Source organism: Dromaius novaehollandiae, chromosome 5 (genome assembly GCF_036370855.1).
Source record: "Dromaius novaehollandiae isolate bDroNov1 chromosome 5, bDroNov1.hap1, whole genome shotgun sequence".
Classification (NCBI taxonomy): Eukaryota; Metazoa; Chordata; class Aves; order Casuariiformes; family Dromaiidae; genus Dromaius; species Dromaius novaehollandiae.
Window position 1 is genome coordinate 39,217,639 of NC_088102.1, and position 15,027 is coordinate 39,232,665.

Consider the following 15,027-nt stretch of genomic DNA (forward strand, 5'->3'; position numbering starts at 1 on the left):
CTTCAGAGTTGGCTTCTCATTTACTGCATGGGGTACTGACAGCTCCTATAAAAATAAGTGAGAATTTTAAATGGGATGTAGTTGTTGCAGGCAGTACATCTTATTTTTCTTGTGCTGCTTCTCTTTATAGTATGTGAGCACCCCTTGGAAATCTAAAGAATGAAAATGTTGGGAAAGTCGATTTGGACATAAGTATGAATGATTTAGAGCTATAAAAAGGGACTTGACAGCTCTACTTGAGAGGTACTTGGCAATTCTTTCCTACACAATATTTAAGTGTTGGCATTGCCTTGGGGCAGTGTCTCCTGGCAGATGAATATCTAACCTTTGCTTACAAGGCAGAGACCTCTGTAGAGAGCCATTAGGAGTTGTTTGGCTCAAGATTGCTCCAGGCCACTGTAAAAGGCTGGAGGATGTGTTAGGGCGAAAGAAAATGGAGAGACTGGGAGGGGGAGTGAAAACAATCTTGCCTGCCCCAAGATAAATCATTATCCTTTGCCTAAAAGCAACATGCAAATACTAAGTCACTTCATTATTTTGGAGCCTTTGTAACAAAGTAGCCTTTGTGTGCATGTGTGCACATATTAAAAGTTAACTCTAAACATAAAAATGTGAGTTTCTCTACTTTGGAGAAAGCTTGTCACAACTCGGTTTTCCTTGTGACTGCCACATGATCCTACTTCTTACATGTTCACAGTTCTCCAGTATTGCTCTTAATCTCTGCTACTGACACGTTTTTTTCTTGAAAGCAGCCTGCTCTTCTTCCTGCAGTGTTCAATGAAGTTAAAGCCTTTGTTTAAGCCATAACTACGTAAGCTTCCTCTTTAGTGCTAGTACTGGTGGCCGTCATAACTGAGAGCAGGTTGTGCTCTTCCTGTGAAGAAAGAAATTGTCTCTTCGGTTTCCTGAATTTTTTGGAAGGGTTTTTACTTGCTTCTGGCATTATTTTGAGCTGCAAAGAATAGTTGTGAATACATTTAACAATCATTTTTAACTTTAGAAGTGGTTTTTATTGAACAGGCTCTCAGGCAAGGGATATAGGCAAAACTTTGAAAATGGATTCTGTTCTTTTGTTTTTAAGCAAAAACTTAAAGGACAGTCACTTTTCCTACAGGACATTTCAGGGTATATTTTTAGGGTTTGCAGATTCTATGCAAAGATTCTCAGAAAATTCAGTCAGTTGCACATTGTGTGCTGTGACTTTGAAGAAAGCAATATCTGTATTTCTGATACAAAACATTGAATTTATGCTTTATTTGAAAAAATGCAACTTTAAGAGTAGCCTCTGCTAAAACCTTAATTTAACAAACTTAAAGTTATCATTTTAAAACACGTAGAAAAGGCACAAATTACTGAATAATTTTAATGAGTAAATACTGTGTAAAAGCCAGTGCTGGCCTTTTGCCAAAGTGGATATAAGTTCTAGTTTTGGTCCTGTTGTGTGTATGCTTTTATGGGCTTGTCAGAGAAGGTTGTTTTGTTGCAACTCTGCAGCATCCTATGGCTGCTACCAGGATTTAGCGCAAGGATGCACATCTGAGTCAGGATCTTCGCATTAACTACAAAATAAGATGGTCACAAGATGATCCCTAAGGAAGCAACTGCATATGCTTTTCAGAATAGTAGGTCGACCCCTCCTGGTGGAGTAGGTTTCGCAAGACAGTGGTCTGAAACTGTCACTGAGCCTCAGGTGATAAAACTCCAGAAACTGTCAGCCAGAACAGTCCAGGAAATGTTAATGGCTTAAAGCAATCCAGAGTGAGGCAATGCCTTAAGTAGCTTGCGAAAAGACTCAATTAAGGACTCAGCCCCACCTCCCTAATAGTGTGAACAGCACCTGGAAGTGCACCAAATTCTTCAGCCCAGTTTGGGAGGGCACTAATGGAGTAGCAGTCTTGAGCACAGATTGTAGTAAGCCTTTACGAACAGGGTTAAGGTGTTGGTTGAACCCAGGTTGTATGTCTTGCTCCCCATGCTCTCCAGCTGCCCTGTACACAGGATTGGGTTCTAGCTGTATAATATCAGAAAAATGAAGGGGAATGATGCTGCGGAGCAGGGACAGGGTAGTGCTCACTGTATGCGTTTCCCAAGCCCCCTTTTTCAATGCCCCCTTTTAAGAGATACCCTTGATGGACATGATTTACGAGTAACCCAATAGCAAAAGGATTTTTCTCCTCTACCTGCTATATATAGACTTATTTAAGATTCTGTAACTTTAACAGTTACAGTATTTTTACAGTTTCCCCTCAAGCAATAAGCAGTCTTCTCAGCTAATTTGTTTACGGTTGCTGATTTTTCTGGTAGTTCATAAGCCTTATGTGGTTAGGAAAAAGTACCATCACTTTATTCTGACTTAATTACAGCAGACTGATTAATCTATACAAGCCTGTGGGAGAATCAAAACGAATGACAAAATGTTGCTAATGTAGCTAGTGGAAACAAATATAAGGCAATAGAAATGAGAAGCTAGTACTTTGCCAGTTAGGGTCTTGGTTTTTGGCAACCAGAGTTCATCTTTAAAGATTTATGATGAAGCATTATGCAGTTTTAATATACTCTTACTGTGTTAAATAAAATTGTTGTCAGAGACTCATTAGGGATGAGGACAGCAACAACAATAAGAGGAGCTGTCATCTGTTGTTCCAGCTTACAAATTAAACCATTCTTCTGGTCTGTGCAAGGCTTATCCCAGTATCCCTCCAGGCAGAATTGCAGAATGGTCTACCCTTTTTATCATAGCATTTTTTTCTTCTAAGATGTCTAGAGGTTAACTAGCTGTTACAGTGGATGGTGGGATAAGAAAAATGCCTCATTCAGAAAATATGTAGAGCTGATTAAAAGTAAGCTGTATTATGATTACTGACACCAAAGCTATGCAGTATTTAGGAAATCTAAAAGCCAAGATGAAACTATTAAAAGGGAGAAAATGCTCATTCTGTACTTGCTCTGTATGTATGCCCATTCAGTGTCTCAAATTGTGATTACTTTATAATATACGATCATAGCTTGTGTTGGAATCTGTGGAAATTAATATGCTTCTGCTGTCTGAAGAAACACCTTAAAGGAGGTGCTTTTTGCTATACTGGGTGCTAACTGAGTGTCTACACTGAGGCCCGAAGAGTGCTGCTAAAAGCCCTGCTATAAGCTCTTTTGCTAATTTGTATGACCTCTCCTGTAGAACCTCTCAGGTGAGTTTTGCCTCCAGAGGGTTGGGCTATAAATAGAGTCCCATTTTAGGACTAGATTTCCCATGTTCTGTTTTTGCTTTTTTTAACAGAAAAACTGAGGAACAGCTGATTTTGAGCAAAACTCTGTGCTGTCTGGCATCTAATCTGTAGATGTTTCATGTGAAAATGCAACAGTGCACATGGAGTGCTAAGCCTGGGAATTTTGCCTTGCTAATCCCTGCAGCCATGTGCACTGCAACAAATTCCTGCTCCTCAGTCAGAGGTTCTTTCCCTCCGCCCCCCCCCCCCCCCCCGAAAGCTGTATGCTGGACTTCAGTAGCAGAGAGGCCTTATCTCCAAACGCTGGTCAGTATGCCTCACTGGAGGGTGGTAAGTGGAGCTGGGAAGGGTGGAGGTGGCCCTTGTAGACAGTTGTATTTTGTGGAGGGTAATGTTTTCAGTGTGCTTTATTGCCAGGCAGTTTAGATTTATAGCTGGCTGAGGGCTGTCTATAGCACGCAGGGTTTGCAATAGACTTGTCATGTCTCCTGCTGGTAGCCCTCCTTCCTCTGTATTTGGATACCCACTTGAGAACGTAGATAGGAGGCATGGCAAGAAGTACGATCTTGTTTGTCCTATGTGCATGCGCAGCACAAGTCCTGAGCTTGCAGTGACTAGCTGTGAAGAAAGCCAGGAAGGAGAGAGTTTACAAATTAACAAAAAATGTGGAGGTTGCTGCATGTTAGGCCTGAGGAATATAGTGGAATGTGTTAATGAAGGGTATGAAGAACGTGTTTTGATCCCTGCCATTTCCAGTTCTGGATGAAGTCCTAATTTGTAGCATCCCTAGCTCTTTAAGGCCTTGGCTTCAATGGCAATAATAATGGTGCAGGTAAGTGAATGTTGAATGTATATGTAAGAGCAATTATGTTTTTTTCTGTGTGTGGGACATTTCTGTGGTACTTAGATTAAAAACATGGTTTAGTCAATCTAGTTCTCTTGATTATCTATTTATTGTATATAAAAGTTAAGCCTATGACTTCTTTCCCTCTGTGCAAAGCTAGACTAGAGGGAACAAAATGTGTGAAAATTAGTGGATCAATGTCTAAATTTTTCCAGTGGAGAAATGCCTTGTATAAAGTAGCCCTGCAGCTAACCCTGTTTTAGAAACTTGGTGGGGAGGTTCTGACCTATTGACTTGCGTTGAAACAGCTGAAGAGAGTACTTGTTCAGAGTGGGCAGCCATCAACTCTGCATCTCATTTAATGTGTCCAACTGGCTATTGGGCTGTTTTGTCAGATCTTAAAAATGTTGATGGTGCTTCAGTTGTCTCCCTGTGATAGTATATAGTGATTAAACATCCACCTGCCAAAGAAATTATAACAAAACCCTCACTTGCAGAATTTTTTGGCTGGCCGTTGTATCCAAGCTAGTATACTGGATGTGGTGTGTGTATTCTCATGCTGTTCTGGATGTTAGTACCATTTCATAGGCAAGGAGCTATGGCAGAGGGAAATCAAGTTACATGGCTCAAGTCAGGTAGGGAGAACCTGACAGGGCTGGAAACTGAGTCCAGATATACTGAACACTGCTTTGGTGTCCTCATCATGAAGGCTATATATATATGTGTGTGTGTGTGTATATACAAATATATATATATATATATCTTTTTTTTTTTTGGTGCTGAAAATTAACAGGCTGAGTAAGTGATTGTTCCTTCAAAACTCTGCTGTCCTCGGGAATAGCTGCTCTGAATATCTAGCTTGTCTTTGATTTTTCTGGTGCCAGGACACTTGGAGTCCTGGCACCAGAGAGCACAAAGATCATGAAAGCCTCTAAAAGTTGCTGGACTTTATGTAGCCCATGCTACTTATGTAGCATATACATATGTATATGTTTATCTATATGTATATATGTATGTCATATGTCATCAATATGATTTGTATATTTTCTCTGCAGAAGACTTCCAGTAGAGCTTGCTAAGCGATCACTATTGAGCTGTGTAACCTCTTCAGACCATTTCCTCTATAACTTTCTACCATTCCTACTGTAATGTTGGGATTGGATTGAATAATATTAGTCACAAGTGGCTAAAGCATGGGTAAAATGGAATGCCCTAGGAAAGGGAAACTAGAAATGCAGGTGGTATGCACATCAAGTGGAAAGCTTGCCAGCTATGAATGCTGTTTTAAAGATGTGTTTGGGAAGGCTTGTTCTTTCCTCTTTCTGTGTTGTGGTTCACCCTTCAGCTGCGGGGAGGAGTACCCAGGTTGCTGCAGCAGTCTCACAACCTTAAGAATTGAGACTCAAATCAGAATTGCCTGTGAAGTGGAACAGTTATGCAGAAGTCACCTCATACATCATGTGGCACTGTCCTTCCCTAGGGAAGAAGGAAAGGGAACATGTGCTGGTAGGATTATAACTTAAGAAAAACAAAGCAAAAGAGAAAAAACCCAAACCAATCCAGCTATGTTTGTTTATTGCTGTTGAACAAGGTGTTGGTTGGAACCAGCGTAAACTAGCTGTTTTAGTGCCAAGCCTTTTCTGTTTATAAACGTGATAAATTTATGGTGTTTAGGCTCAATGGGGAAAATCTGGTGTATTGAAGGAATGCTATGGGATATCTTCTGGAGGGAACTTTTTCACATGTAATTGACTACTCTGTATTCCAAAGGCACTAAAAGAAAGTTTGTTTAGGGGAAATATCTTTTTCTTTTTGTTTGCTTTTTAGTATTTACTAGAGTGTGAGAGTCATCTCCAGAAGAAGCCTTTTGCCAGGATCCAAAAAAAAAAAAGGAGTGGTCTTTGTAGGGGCTGAGAGAAATGACCATTCGCCTTGGGGCTAATCCCTGAGCAAGCCACCTCCAAAAAGCTGGGCTGGGAGTCCTCTCTGTCTGGGAAGCAATTGGCTGGCTACTTTCTATCAAATCCCTTTACTTACGTAAACAGTAAATTGACATCTTATTTTCTGACTTCCTGTGAGTATCCTGAAATGGTGCTCTATCCACAGCACAGAAATAGCTAATAGTTGAATTAATGTGACTTATGAGCTGGTGAGGATGGATCTGAATTGGTTTGGATGGGAGGGATTTGTGGAGGGCCTTGTCTGGACCGTGCTGCTGAGACCATGTGTTTCTGACCAAGGGATGGTGTCAAGGGGGATTATAAATCTACAGAAGTCTCTTTACTTTAATGGCCATTTGCTGAATAACTCATTTCTTTGAGCTCTGCAGGACAGCTCTGAGATTCTTCCCTTCCCATCCGACAAAAAATTTAATTGTGCAGAGGAAACACAATGTATCAATGCATCACATTAAAGACATGGATAGATGGAGGTTGCTTTTGCTCTGTTTAGAATAGCCCCTGCACACAACTGTATCTGGAAAGATGAAGCATCATTTTGATAGATGTGACACTTTATCTTTGCAAGAGTGATATATCATAAATGAAACTTGAGCTAGGCTATTTTTTACTACTATTCACATTGTTCCAAGTACCTGCTAATATGTCCCATAACTGCCAATGGTTCTCTGGATGAAAACAGCAATGGAGCCTATTGGAAGCTGTAAGAGGAAAGGAAATCCATACTGGCAAACCAGACCTGAATCCTTTCCAACTTTGCAGCAGTTCTGATCCGAATCTCAATTTCCCGGTCCAGCCCAAGGATAAGTTCTTGTCAGTGTAAAGTACTGTTATGAGGCTGCCCAGAACATAAAGGAGTAATTCATTTCTTGCAAAAAATGCAGGCATCTTCATTGGTTACAATTATCCACTATGCTTATCCTTAAACTAAAAAGTATCTCCAGCAGAAGGGTGGCCTATGACAGTGGCAGCTTGCTTCTGCATCAGCTTGCACTGGTGTTTGCCTCAAAGCTATTTGAGCAAAGCTGCATGTGTAGGAAAAATAGGGGCAACATACTAGCAAAATAATTTCCATAGCAGTATGACCTGGCTCTCAACAGGGAGGTTTTTGGAGTAGAGCTCCAGTGGTTTATCACTAGGACCTGCAGCTCTGCCTCCCATAAGGAGCCAGCAAGAATGAAACATCCACCGAGAAACGTGAACTGATTCTAGGACAAAAATGCTTTGGAGAAAGAGGGTTAAACTTAATTTGTGGGCCTGGAAGGTGCAGCAACCTCAAGCTGCTGTGTGGTGTAACATCTAATCACGTATTAGAAGAAATTGCTTTTTGCCTCTGCTTCTCCCACTGCAATGGTTATGCACATTCTCATTTATTCACGGTCAGTTTAGGCCTATTTGTATTGCAAGCATTGCTCTTCACCAATACATTAAGAGGAGAAAGAGCTCTTGAAACAAAAGAGCAGTTAAGTTTTCCCCTCAGCTTTCACTTTAGCAGGTTTAAACAATCTTGGTTTAGTCTACTCATACTCTGGGTTAGCTATGTCTATGATCATCCTTCAAATCCTTCTCTACAGCTCTTCAAGGCTGAGGTTTCTCTTGGACATGTGCAGCCAGAGCTGTACAGATGGGATCTCCTGTGGGCCTGGTGCAGTGGCTTACATCTTCCCTTACCTCTAATGCACACCATGACTGTGTTTGCCTTTTTTCACTTGCTTCAGATAGTTATCCTGCTAAATGCTAGTACACTTGGATCTCCCTCCTTCCCTCTTATTAAATGATGAGCTCTCAGCTTGAATCCAGATTAATTAATCTCTCTATACAGGTCTATGTGCCTGTGGGCTGACATGTTTCCCCAAGATCTTACAGCCAAAAAAAAAAAAAAAAAAAAAAAAAAAAAAGTCTGCTTGTAAGTCTGTGCTTCCTTAGGAATTTCTGTCTCCTGGAATTAGAAAACCAGCACTTCTTCAGGACCCTCCTTATGGCTGACCCTTTTCTCTTGAAAGCATTTTATAACACTGTTCTTTCAATCTTGAAGCTCCTGGCCAGTAGAAATAGGTTTTACTTCTGACAGAAATAACACTGAGGAACCTCTAAGCTGGCCCTTATTTGCCATGCTCTTCTGTGTGTGAGAGAGAAATTGCTTAGATCTAGTATTATTTTCCTGCTTTTTCCTTCAAACAGCCCCTCAATATAATCATATCAATACATGCATAAAGGAGATGCCAACATCCCACTGTTATTACTGATTACTATGCCACAGACATCAACACTTACAGAATTTACCATGCTCCTATTTACTGCACTAGGATTGTTAGCTCCCGCCCACCTTACTGCTTTTAGATGCTTGACAAAAGCAAGTTGCTTTTTTCCCCTCCCTTGGAACTGCCTATAGTAAAGAATTTACTGTGCCTCCTCATTTCCCTCCTTGTCCTAGAGGTCTCCAGAAGAGACCATACCTGTGTTTCCAGTGCTCTAAGCCAAAGGCATCTTTTTCTCTTAGTCATCTTAAGATAAAACTAAGTAAAGAAGCAAAGGATGAAAACCTGCTTTTCCTCACTGCAAGTCACTGCTATCAGATCTTTCCATCAGTAATGCAGTACAGTGGCAGGGGTGCTGGATAATCCTTACACAGCTTTGTGACTTCTCGGTATGCATTAATAAATTAGCATGATGCTTCTTTTTATCCTTTGAGCAATGTGATTCCAGGGAAGTTTTTCCCTCTCCCAAAACCTTAGTTGAGTGTTATTTTCTTCTCCAGTGTGCTGTCTGGGACAGTCACTACAGCACTAGTACTTCTCTACTGCAATACAGTGGTGCATTCAAGAGCTGGGGCCCAGGTGAGATGGAGGCAGTACCTGCTGCTCTCCCCTGTTCTCCGCTTTATCCATTAATGTCATTCTGAGATGGTCCTCGGTGCTACTCAGGGCATGCCCCCTCTGAGACCAAAAGGCCAGTCAAACACAGGGTGAGATAAAGTAAAAAAGCATTGAGTTTGCTGACTTTTGTCTAGCAATCAACAGTGATTTTTATCAGGAACCCACCTCTATAATGTCTCTAACACCAAATGCAGCCTGTGAGATTGGGGCAGGCAGACTGCTCTTCCTGTGTTAAGATGCTTGCATTGCCTGTGACCATGCAAAGCTAACTGGGCCTGTGGCCAGTGCTATGATGTATCCTATGGCGCATCTCAGGTTTTAACCTCTGGGAATGAGAAAGGACTGCTGATCTGCAAGATGTCACTTGTGAATAACTGAATGAACTGCATTGGGAAAGGCTGACATATTTGGCAAGTACAGGATCAATGTGAATACAAATAGGATGGCATAGGCCAGAACAGGAGCAGATGCCTCACAGCATGTATGTACCTACATTTGTATATGATAACCCAAAGCCCCTGATGCTATAGCAGGTACAGTACAGGCAGTTCTTCCATAAATTCTAGTATCAGAGGCAGCTAGAGGGAAGGCAGGATGCAGGAAGGAACAATATGATGATAATATGCTTTCCTGTGGGTGTTACAAAAGGCAGGAGCTCTTTTGGAGGACTGTGTGTTTGCATCTGAAGGGAGGGAGGGTTTCAGGAGAGGGCCAGAGACTTAGAGAACCCGAACAGAAAGCTTGTTGCATGAGGACTGACCAGGAGATGAATGGAGGCTCACCTGAGCCACGTAGCATTTGTATGCCCCTCTTTTGTGGGCAAGAAGCAGCTGGTACCTAAGAGGCAGTGCAGGGGCTGTGCTTGCCACAGCTCCGAAGATGCAGAAATGCACAGAGGCAGGCAGAATTTTTTATCATCTAACTCTGAGATCAGCAAGAGCCCTTTAAGGATGAGCAAGACATGTGGCATAGACACTGCCCAGTGTAAACCCAGCAACCACGTGAACTCTACCCGAGGTGGGCAGTGCCAGATTGGCATAGATAAATCCTCCCAATGGCAGAGGCAATCTGATTAAATTCGCTGGCTCCCACCCACTCTGCTCCCCTTTCCCTTGGGATCAATGAGAAGAACCTGTCTCCAAGCACAAGATTTTGGGGTATGTGTCACGGTAAGAGATGCTTGACAGCAGAAAGACCATCTCACGCTGACTTCTCTCTGGAGTGCTGCAATGTCAAGTGAAGTAACCTTCCAAGCTGACTCTGGTGCAGAGGTATTTTGGCTTGCTTTGTTATTGCTGAGAGCTCTCTCTGTCTTTCTGTATTCCTGATCTCTGGCTCTCATCAGTCCTCTTTTTCTTGGGCTGGGATGTGTTCTGTCTTTAATGCATCAGGAAGTAATACACAATGAGGAAACTCTTGTCTGTGCATCAGAGAGAGAATTATTGACTGAGTGCTGAGCAGTCAAGTTATTGATTCAAACCATAGCCCAGTCTCTCTGTCTGCCGCTCGGAGTGGCTGGTTACGTCCTTCTGGTTCACTGCATTTAATCGGATTCCCTGAGCCGCCAAGCAGAGGGGGAGAGTTAGGACCAAATCCAGCTACAATGTTCGCTTCAAAATCCAACTCCGTATCCCCTTCTCCATCCATGGAACAGGCAGATTCAGATGCTCTGGACATCAGCACCAAAGTGCAGCTGTATGGAGTGCTCTGGAAGAGACCCTTTGGGAGGCAATCAGCCAAATGGTCCAGGAGGTAAGTCACAGTTGATAAGGGATGCTCAGGGAAAATATGAAGCCCAGGGTTGCTGGGGTGGGTTAGCTAAGCATTCAGACTCTTTGAGTGTGACTAGCCAGGCAGAGGCATGGGGTGAAACTTTGGGCATAGCTTCCCTGCTGGTCTGCATCTCCTTTACACGCATTGCACCCCAGTGTGCTTTCTTTTGTATCCGCCCAGTCCCTGCGTTGTGCCCACTTCAGGGTGGGGACAGAGACTAGCTGCCTCCCCTGGATAATCCCCCTGCAATTGTTTCTTGGAAGAAGGAGCATCAGCTCTTCTATTTTGCTCCCAAACTGCTTGACTTTGTTCATTAACGCTTGCTAAAGTTCTTTGAGTTTTTTGATTGTGACGGTTAGGCTGAACTGACTGTGCATGTGGGAGAGTGTGTGTGCGTGTATATATGTATGTATATGTATGTATGGTCTGCAGGATTTTGTGTACCAGCTTCAGTTCTGCCAGTTCGGACTTCTGCCTGTGTGGCATCAGGGCAAACTGTGCACACCAAAGGCAAAGTCTCTTCCCTCGGGTGAAGGTGGCTCTGAATTCGCTCCCATCTGGTGCCAGGAAGTTGTGAACTGCCAGTGTGTTGTATAACTGCAGCCAGGGAGTTTGGGGGTTGAAAGCATTTGCTACTGTATTATCAAGGGTGGAAGTATGTTCTATAAGACTAAAGTAATGGGCTATTTTGAGGTTTTAAGTTAACGTAATTTCTGTATGAGGTTCCCTGGATCTCTCAGAAAAGTTTTCCAGTGATTGCCAAATGCTGGGACATGGGTGCTTTGATGGAAACATGTTACAGTTCTTTCTCATTGCTCACTTGGGGTACACGATGGGATTAAGCCTTCTGGCATCCTTGGGAGGCAGAGAGATGTCACTGCTGACAGACATCATTGACAAATGGTTCAGTTGCAGGATTGATAGCCAAGAGACTTGCATTTTCACTCTGCCCACCGTCAGAGAGATATTTTGTGACCCGACATTCATTATCCTCACCTATAAAAGTGGTACTTGCCCACCTTTGCTAGTTCAATACCTGCAGGTGAAAAAGTGCACCAAAAAAGCAAAGCAACATTGTTTCTTTTTTCCCACCTTTCTCCTGGGAAAAGGCACAAATGAGTAATTAACATAAGGCAATAGAGGAAGCCTGAGCTACCTCTGGAGCTGGAAAGTAGTGTAGCCTTATGTAGCAAAGTGTGTCTCAAGGTTTTTCAGAAAAATAAAACAACCTGCACATGGACAACGTGCTGTTGCCTCTGGTACCCACCTTTTGTGGGTACCTTTATGCTGCAGTCTGCAGCGCAGCCACGAGGAATCAAACTCAGTTCTGAATCCAGCTTTCCCAGCTCAACTCTGTGCAGTAACCATAATGCTTTCCATCTAAATATGTGAAGATATGGCATAGTTTGAAAAATAGATGATGCTTGGGAAGTGGTTTTGTTTGTTGCCATCTTTGACCTGTTTGTGGGTTGCATTCTGTACTGTTCTTTTTTTCCTGCAAATGGTGGCCTTTTCCCCCCAGGAGAGAATTTCTGCTGATGTTCCCCACTCAACTCAGAAGCACTGATATTTAAATGAATTATTTCTGGAAACTAGTATGACTGTGTTACTGAAAAGAAGTGGACAGAATAACAGAGGGGAAGGTGTCCTCCTTGGCAAACTGCATTGTTAAAAGGCTGTCTTCTTCCTAATCAAAATTTCTTACAGGCAAATGGCCCAGCTCTGCTCTTTCTATGTCATTATTTATTTAGTGCTCTTCTATTCCTGGAAGTCACCCCCATCTTCAGCAAGTTGTAAATATTCTAGTGATGCAGGTGGAAAGAGGTGGGGGAGGTGGCCGTGGGGCAGAGGTGAGCTGCAACGTTAGCTGCAACCAGAGCAAAAGAGGGTCCAGGGAAAGAACGGGTAAAGGCCAGCGTTTGCTAAGTGGGAGATAGATACAGGGAATTTGCAGGGCTGGGAAGGAAGGGGTTTCTGGATTAGAAAGATTGGGAACAGGAGGAACAAAGGGGAAGGACAGCTAGTGCCAAGGAAAAAATGGGTTGATCCTGTCAGTAAAGTGAATGGAGGCATGAGCACAGGATTGGCAGTGTGCACAAGTGACGGCGCCCCCCAGACTTGCTGTCGTGAGAGGCCAGAGAAGGCCTCAAGGCTACCTGACACACCTTGCTGAAAGCCAACAGGCTGGTAGACACGGTGGCCTCTAGGCCTTGCTGGACTGTGGCTGTGTGTGCGCGTCGGTGCCGACTGCAGGGTGCTGCTTTCCTGACACGTCATGTCTTGGGACGCATAGTGGGTGTTTAGCCCTCATGCCTCTGACTGCTGCCTGAAGAGGAAGCTCTTGAGTATTCACTGAAACTCATCAGTTCCCTCTGAAATCGGTGATTTTTTTGGGGGGTGGTAGGGAGGAGGGAGGCAGAAAGGATTTGCTGTAATGTCAAAAATCTTTCATATTATCATAGATCAGTCATTATGGGGGGTATAAGGAGCAATCCGTCCTTTCCCCACCCTCACCACTCCCCTGCCCATCATGACACAGCTGGTCAAATGCATTATTTTATGAAAAGGGGAAAAGATGTTTCTCACTCCAGTTAAATTATGGAAAAAAGTTTGCTATTGCTAGATACAGGTGAGGATCTGATCTCTCAAGCAATGTAAGTTTTGTCCTGAAATCTCAGATTACTGCTTTTTGTATATTTAGTATTTAGGGGTAGCATGTTAAATGGGGAAGAACTTAGAAATAGAAAATAGAAGTACTCTGTGCCCTGAGGAAAATTTGTCCAGGCTTAGGGAGATATAAGAGCACATAACAGGAGGATTGATCACATCAGGCCACCAGTCATGTGGACGAGTCTGCGTGGCTGTTAGAGATGCATCATCCTTACTGGCTTGGTCCTGCTTAATTGGCTGTAGTTACAGCGTGTCTGGAGACACTGAGAAGAAAAACAAGTTGTTAAAGGAATGATGGAGGCTGATCAGATAACAAATCAGGTAAAAAAGTCCAGGCACAGGGTCCAACGCTTTGTTGGCAGGCTTTGTGATTTAGCAGCAGCAGAGGGTATGCAAGGAGCAGGGAAGGGCAGCAGAGCCCTGTTTTAGTCAGGCCGGGGTGTGATGGCACCTGCGAGGACCACAAGACTTGACAAGAAGCAGTTGTGTTTGGAGTGCTTTCAGTCCTTTCCCTTGCCCATAAAATGATCTATGCTGCCACCTAAGCTTTTGTGGGCTGCCTCAGATAGTGACCAAGAGTGCGGTGGGTGTTTCTGGCACTGGACCGAGGTGGCTGCGTTTCTCTCTCAGGGCTGATATCTGAACGCACTGCCTTTTGGAGCATTATTTTGAAATGCCATTAGCAGCACCCTATCTCTCCAAGAGAAGAAGTTCTCTTCCTTCGTTAATGTAATATTTTTTCCCTGTGTAAAGTAATATCCATTCAAGAGAGAAGCAACCATCTTTCAAGCTTGCTGGTGCTTTTGACCAGTGCAGTCTAAGCTTGGGTTACTGCTGGAGCAGCTTTGGAAAGCTCTATTCTCTGCCCTTGATTATGGTTCTACCCTCACCCCAAAGCTGCACCCCACTCTTCCTCCCAATACAGCAAGCAGTTTAGCCTCTTTCTTCTGCAAATGTTGCAACAGCAGTGGCATCTGACTGGTCTGAAGTCAGGAATGAAACGCACAAGGTACGTACCTGCACTGAGTGTGGCATTAACAGGGCAGCGCTGTAGCTTTGCAGGTGGGAAGTGACATACACCTCTGTGTCCTGAGTAATTCCAGCCTCACATAGAAATATCATGCTCTGGGCTCACCGTGACCACTCAGGTGCAAGACTTCGGGGCGGTGAGGGACAGTTGCCTGGGGACACCTGCTCAGTGGTCGGCTGTAGTCAGAAAAGCAAGGTGAATATGAGGAATGAAAAGGAAAAGAGTAAAGAACAAAACATGCTTAGACCTTAGAGTAAATCCATCAAAGGTGCCAGGTTGCTGCTGAGAGGAAAGAAACACGGTACAGTTAAGAGAGAAATTTTGTCTTGTCCTGGACCAGACCTGGCTGTATCATTGCTAAGCACACAGGTAACCTTTCTTTCCAGCAGAATGGCACCAACAGTCACTGAATCTGTCATAGGACAGGTAGAAGGGATAATTGCTTAGGGCTGTTCCCTGCTCTAAAAAGGACAGAAAACACGTAGCATGGTTCCTGCCGAAGAGCACACCGTGTGCCTGCAGCGCGTGGGCCGTAGGAACTGCTGAGGTAACGGGGCTCTGAGTCGAACAGACTGTGTTGCTTGCTTCCCTCTCCTGTAAGCTTCCCACTTGGCTTGTTGTGGCCAGGAAGCATCCACCTCTTCCTGGT

At 43.5% G+C, this 15,027-nt stretch overlaps 1 protein-coding gene across 4 annotated transcripts in view; it reads left to right on the plus strand.

The window, feature by feature from the left end:
• Positions 1 to 3,466: 3,466 nt before the first annotated feature.
• PLEKHD1 (pleckstrin homology and coiled-coil domain containing D1) overlaps positions 3,467 to 15,027 on the plus strand; it is a 38,130-nt gene continuing 26,569 nt past the window's right edge. For 3 of the 4 annotated variants that reach the window (XM_026095859.2, XM_026095863.2, XM_026095862.2), the window contains exon 1: positions 3,468 to 10,657. In XM_026095859.2, coding sequence (XP_025951644.2) covers positions 10,509 to 10,657 — 149 coding nt within the window. In that variant the 5' untranslated portion in view covers positions 3,468 to 10,508. Of the gene's footprint in view, positions 10,658 to 15,027 lie in introns of all 4 variants that reach the window. The other variant, XM_026095860.2, reaches the window with a different exon arrangement.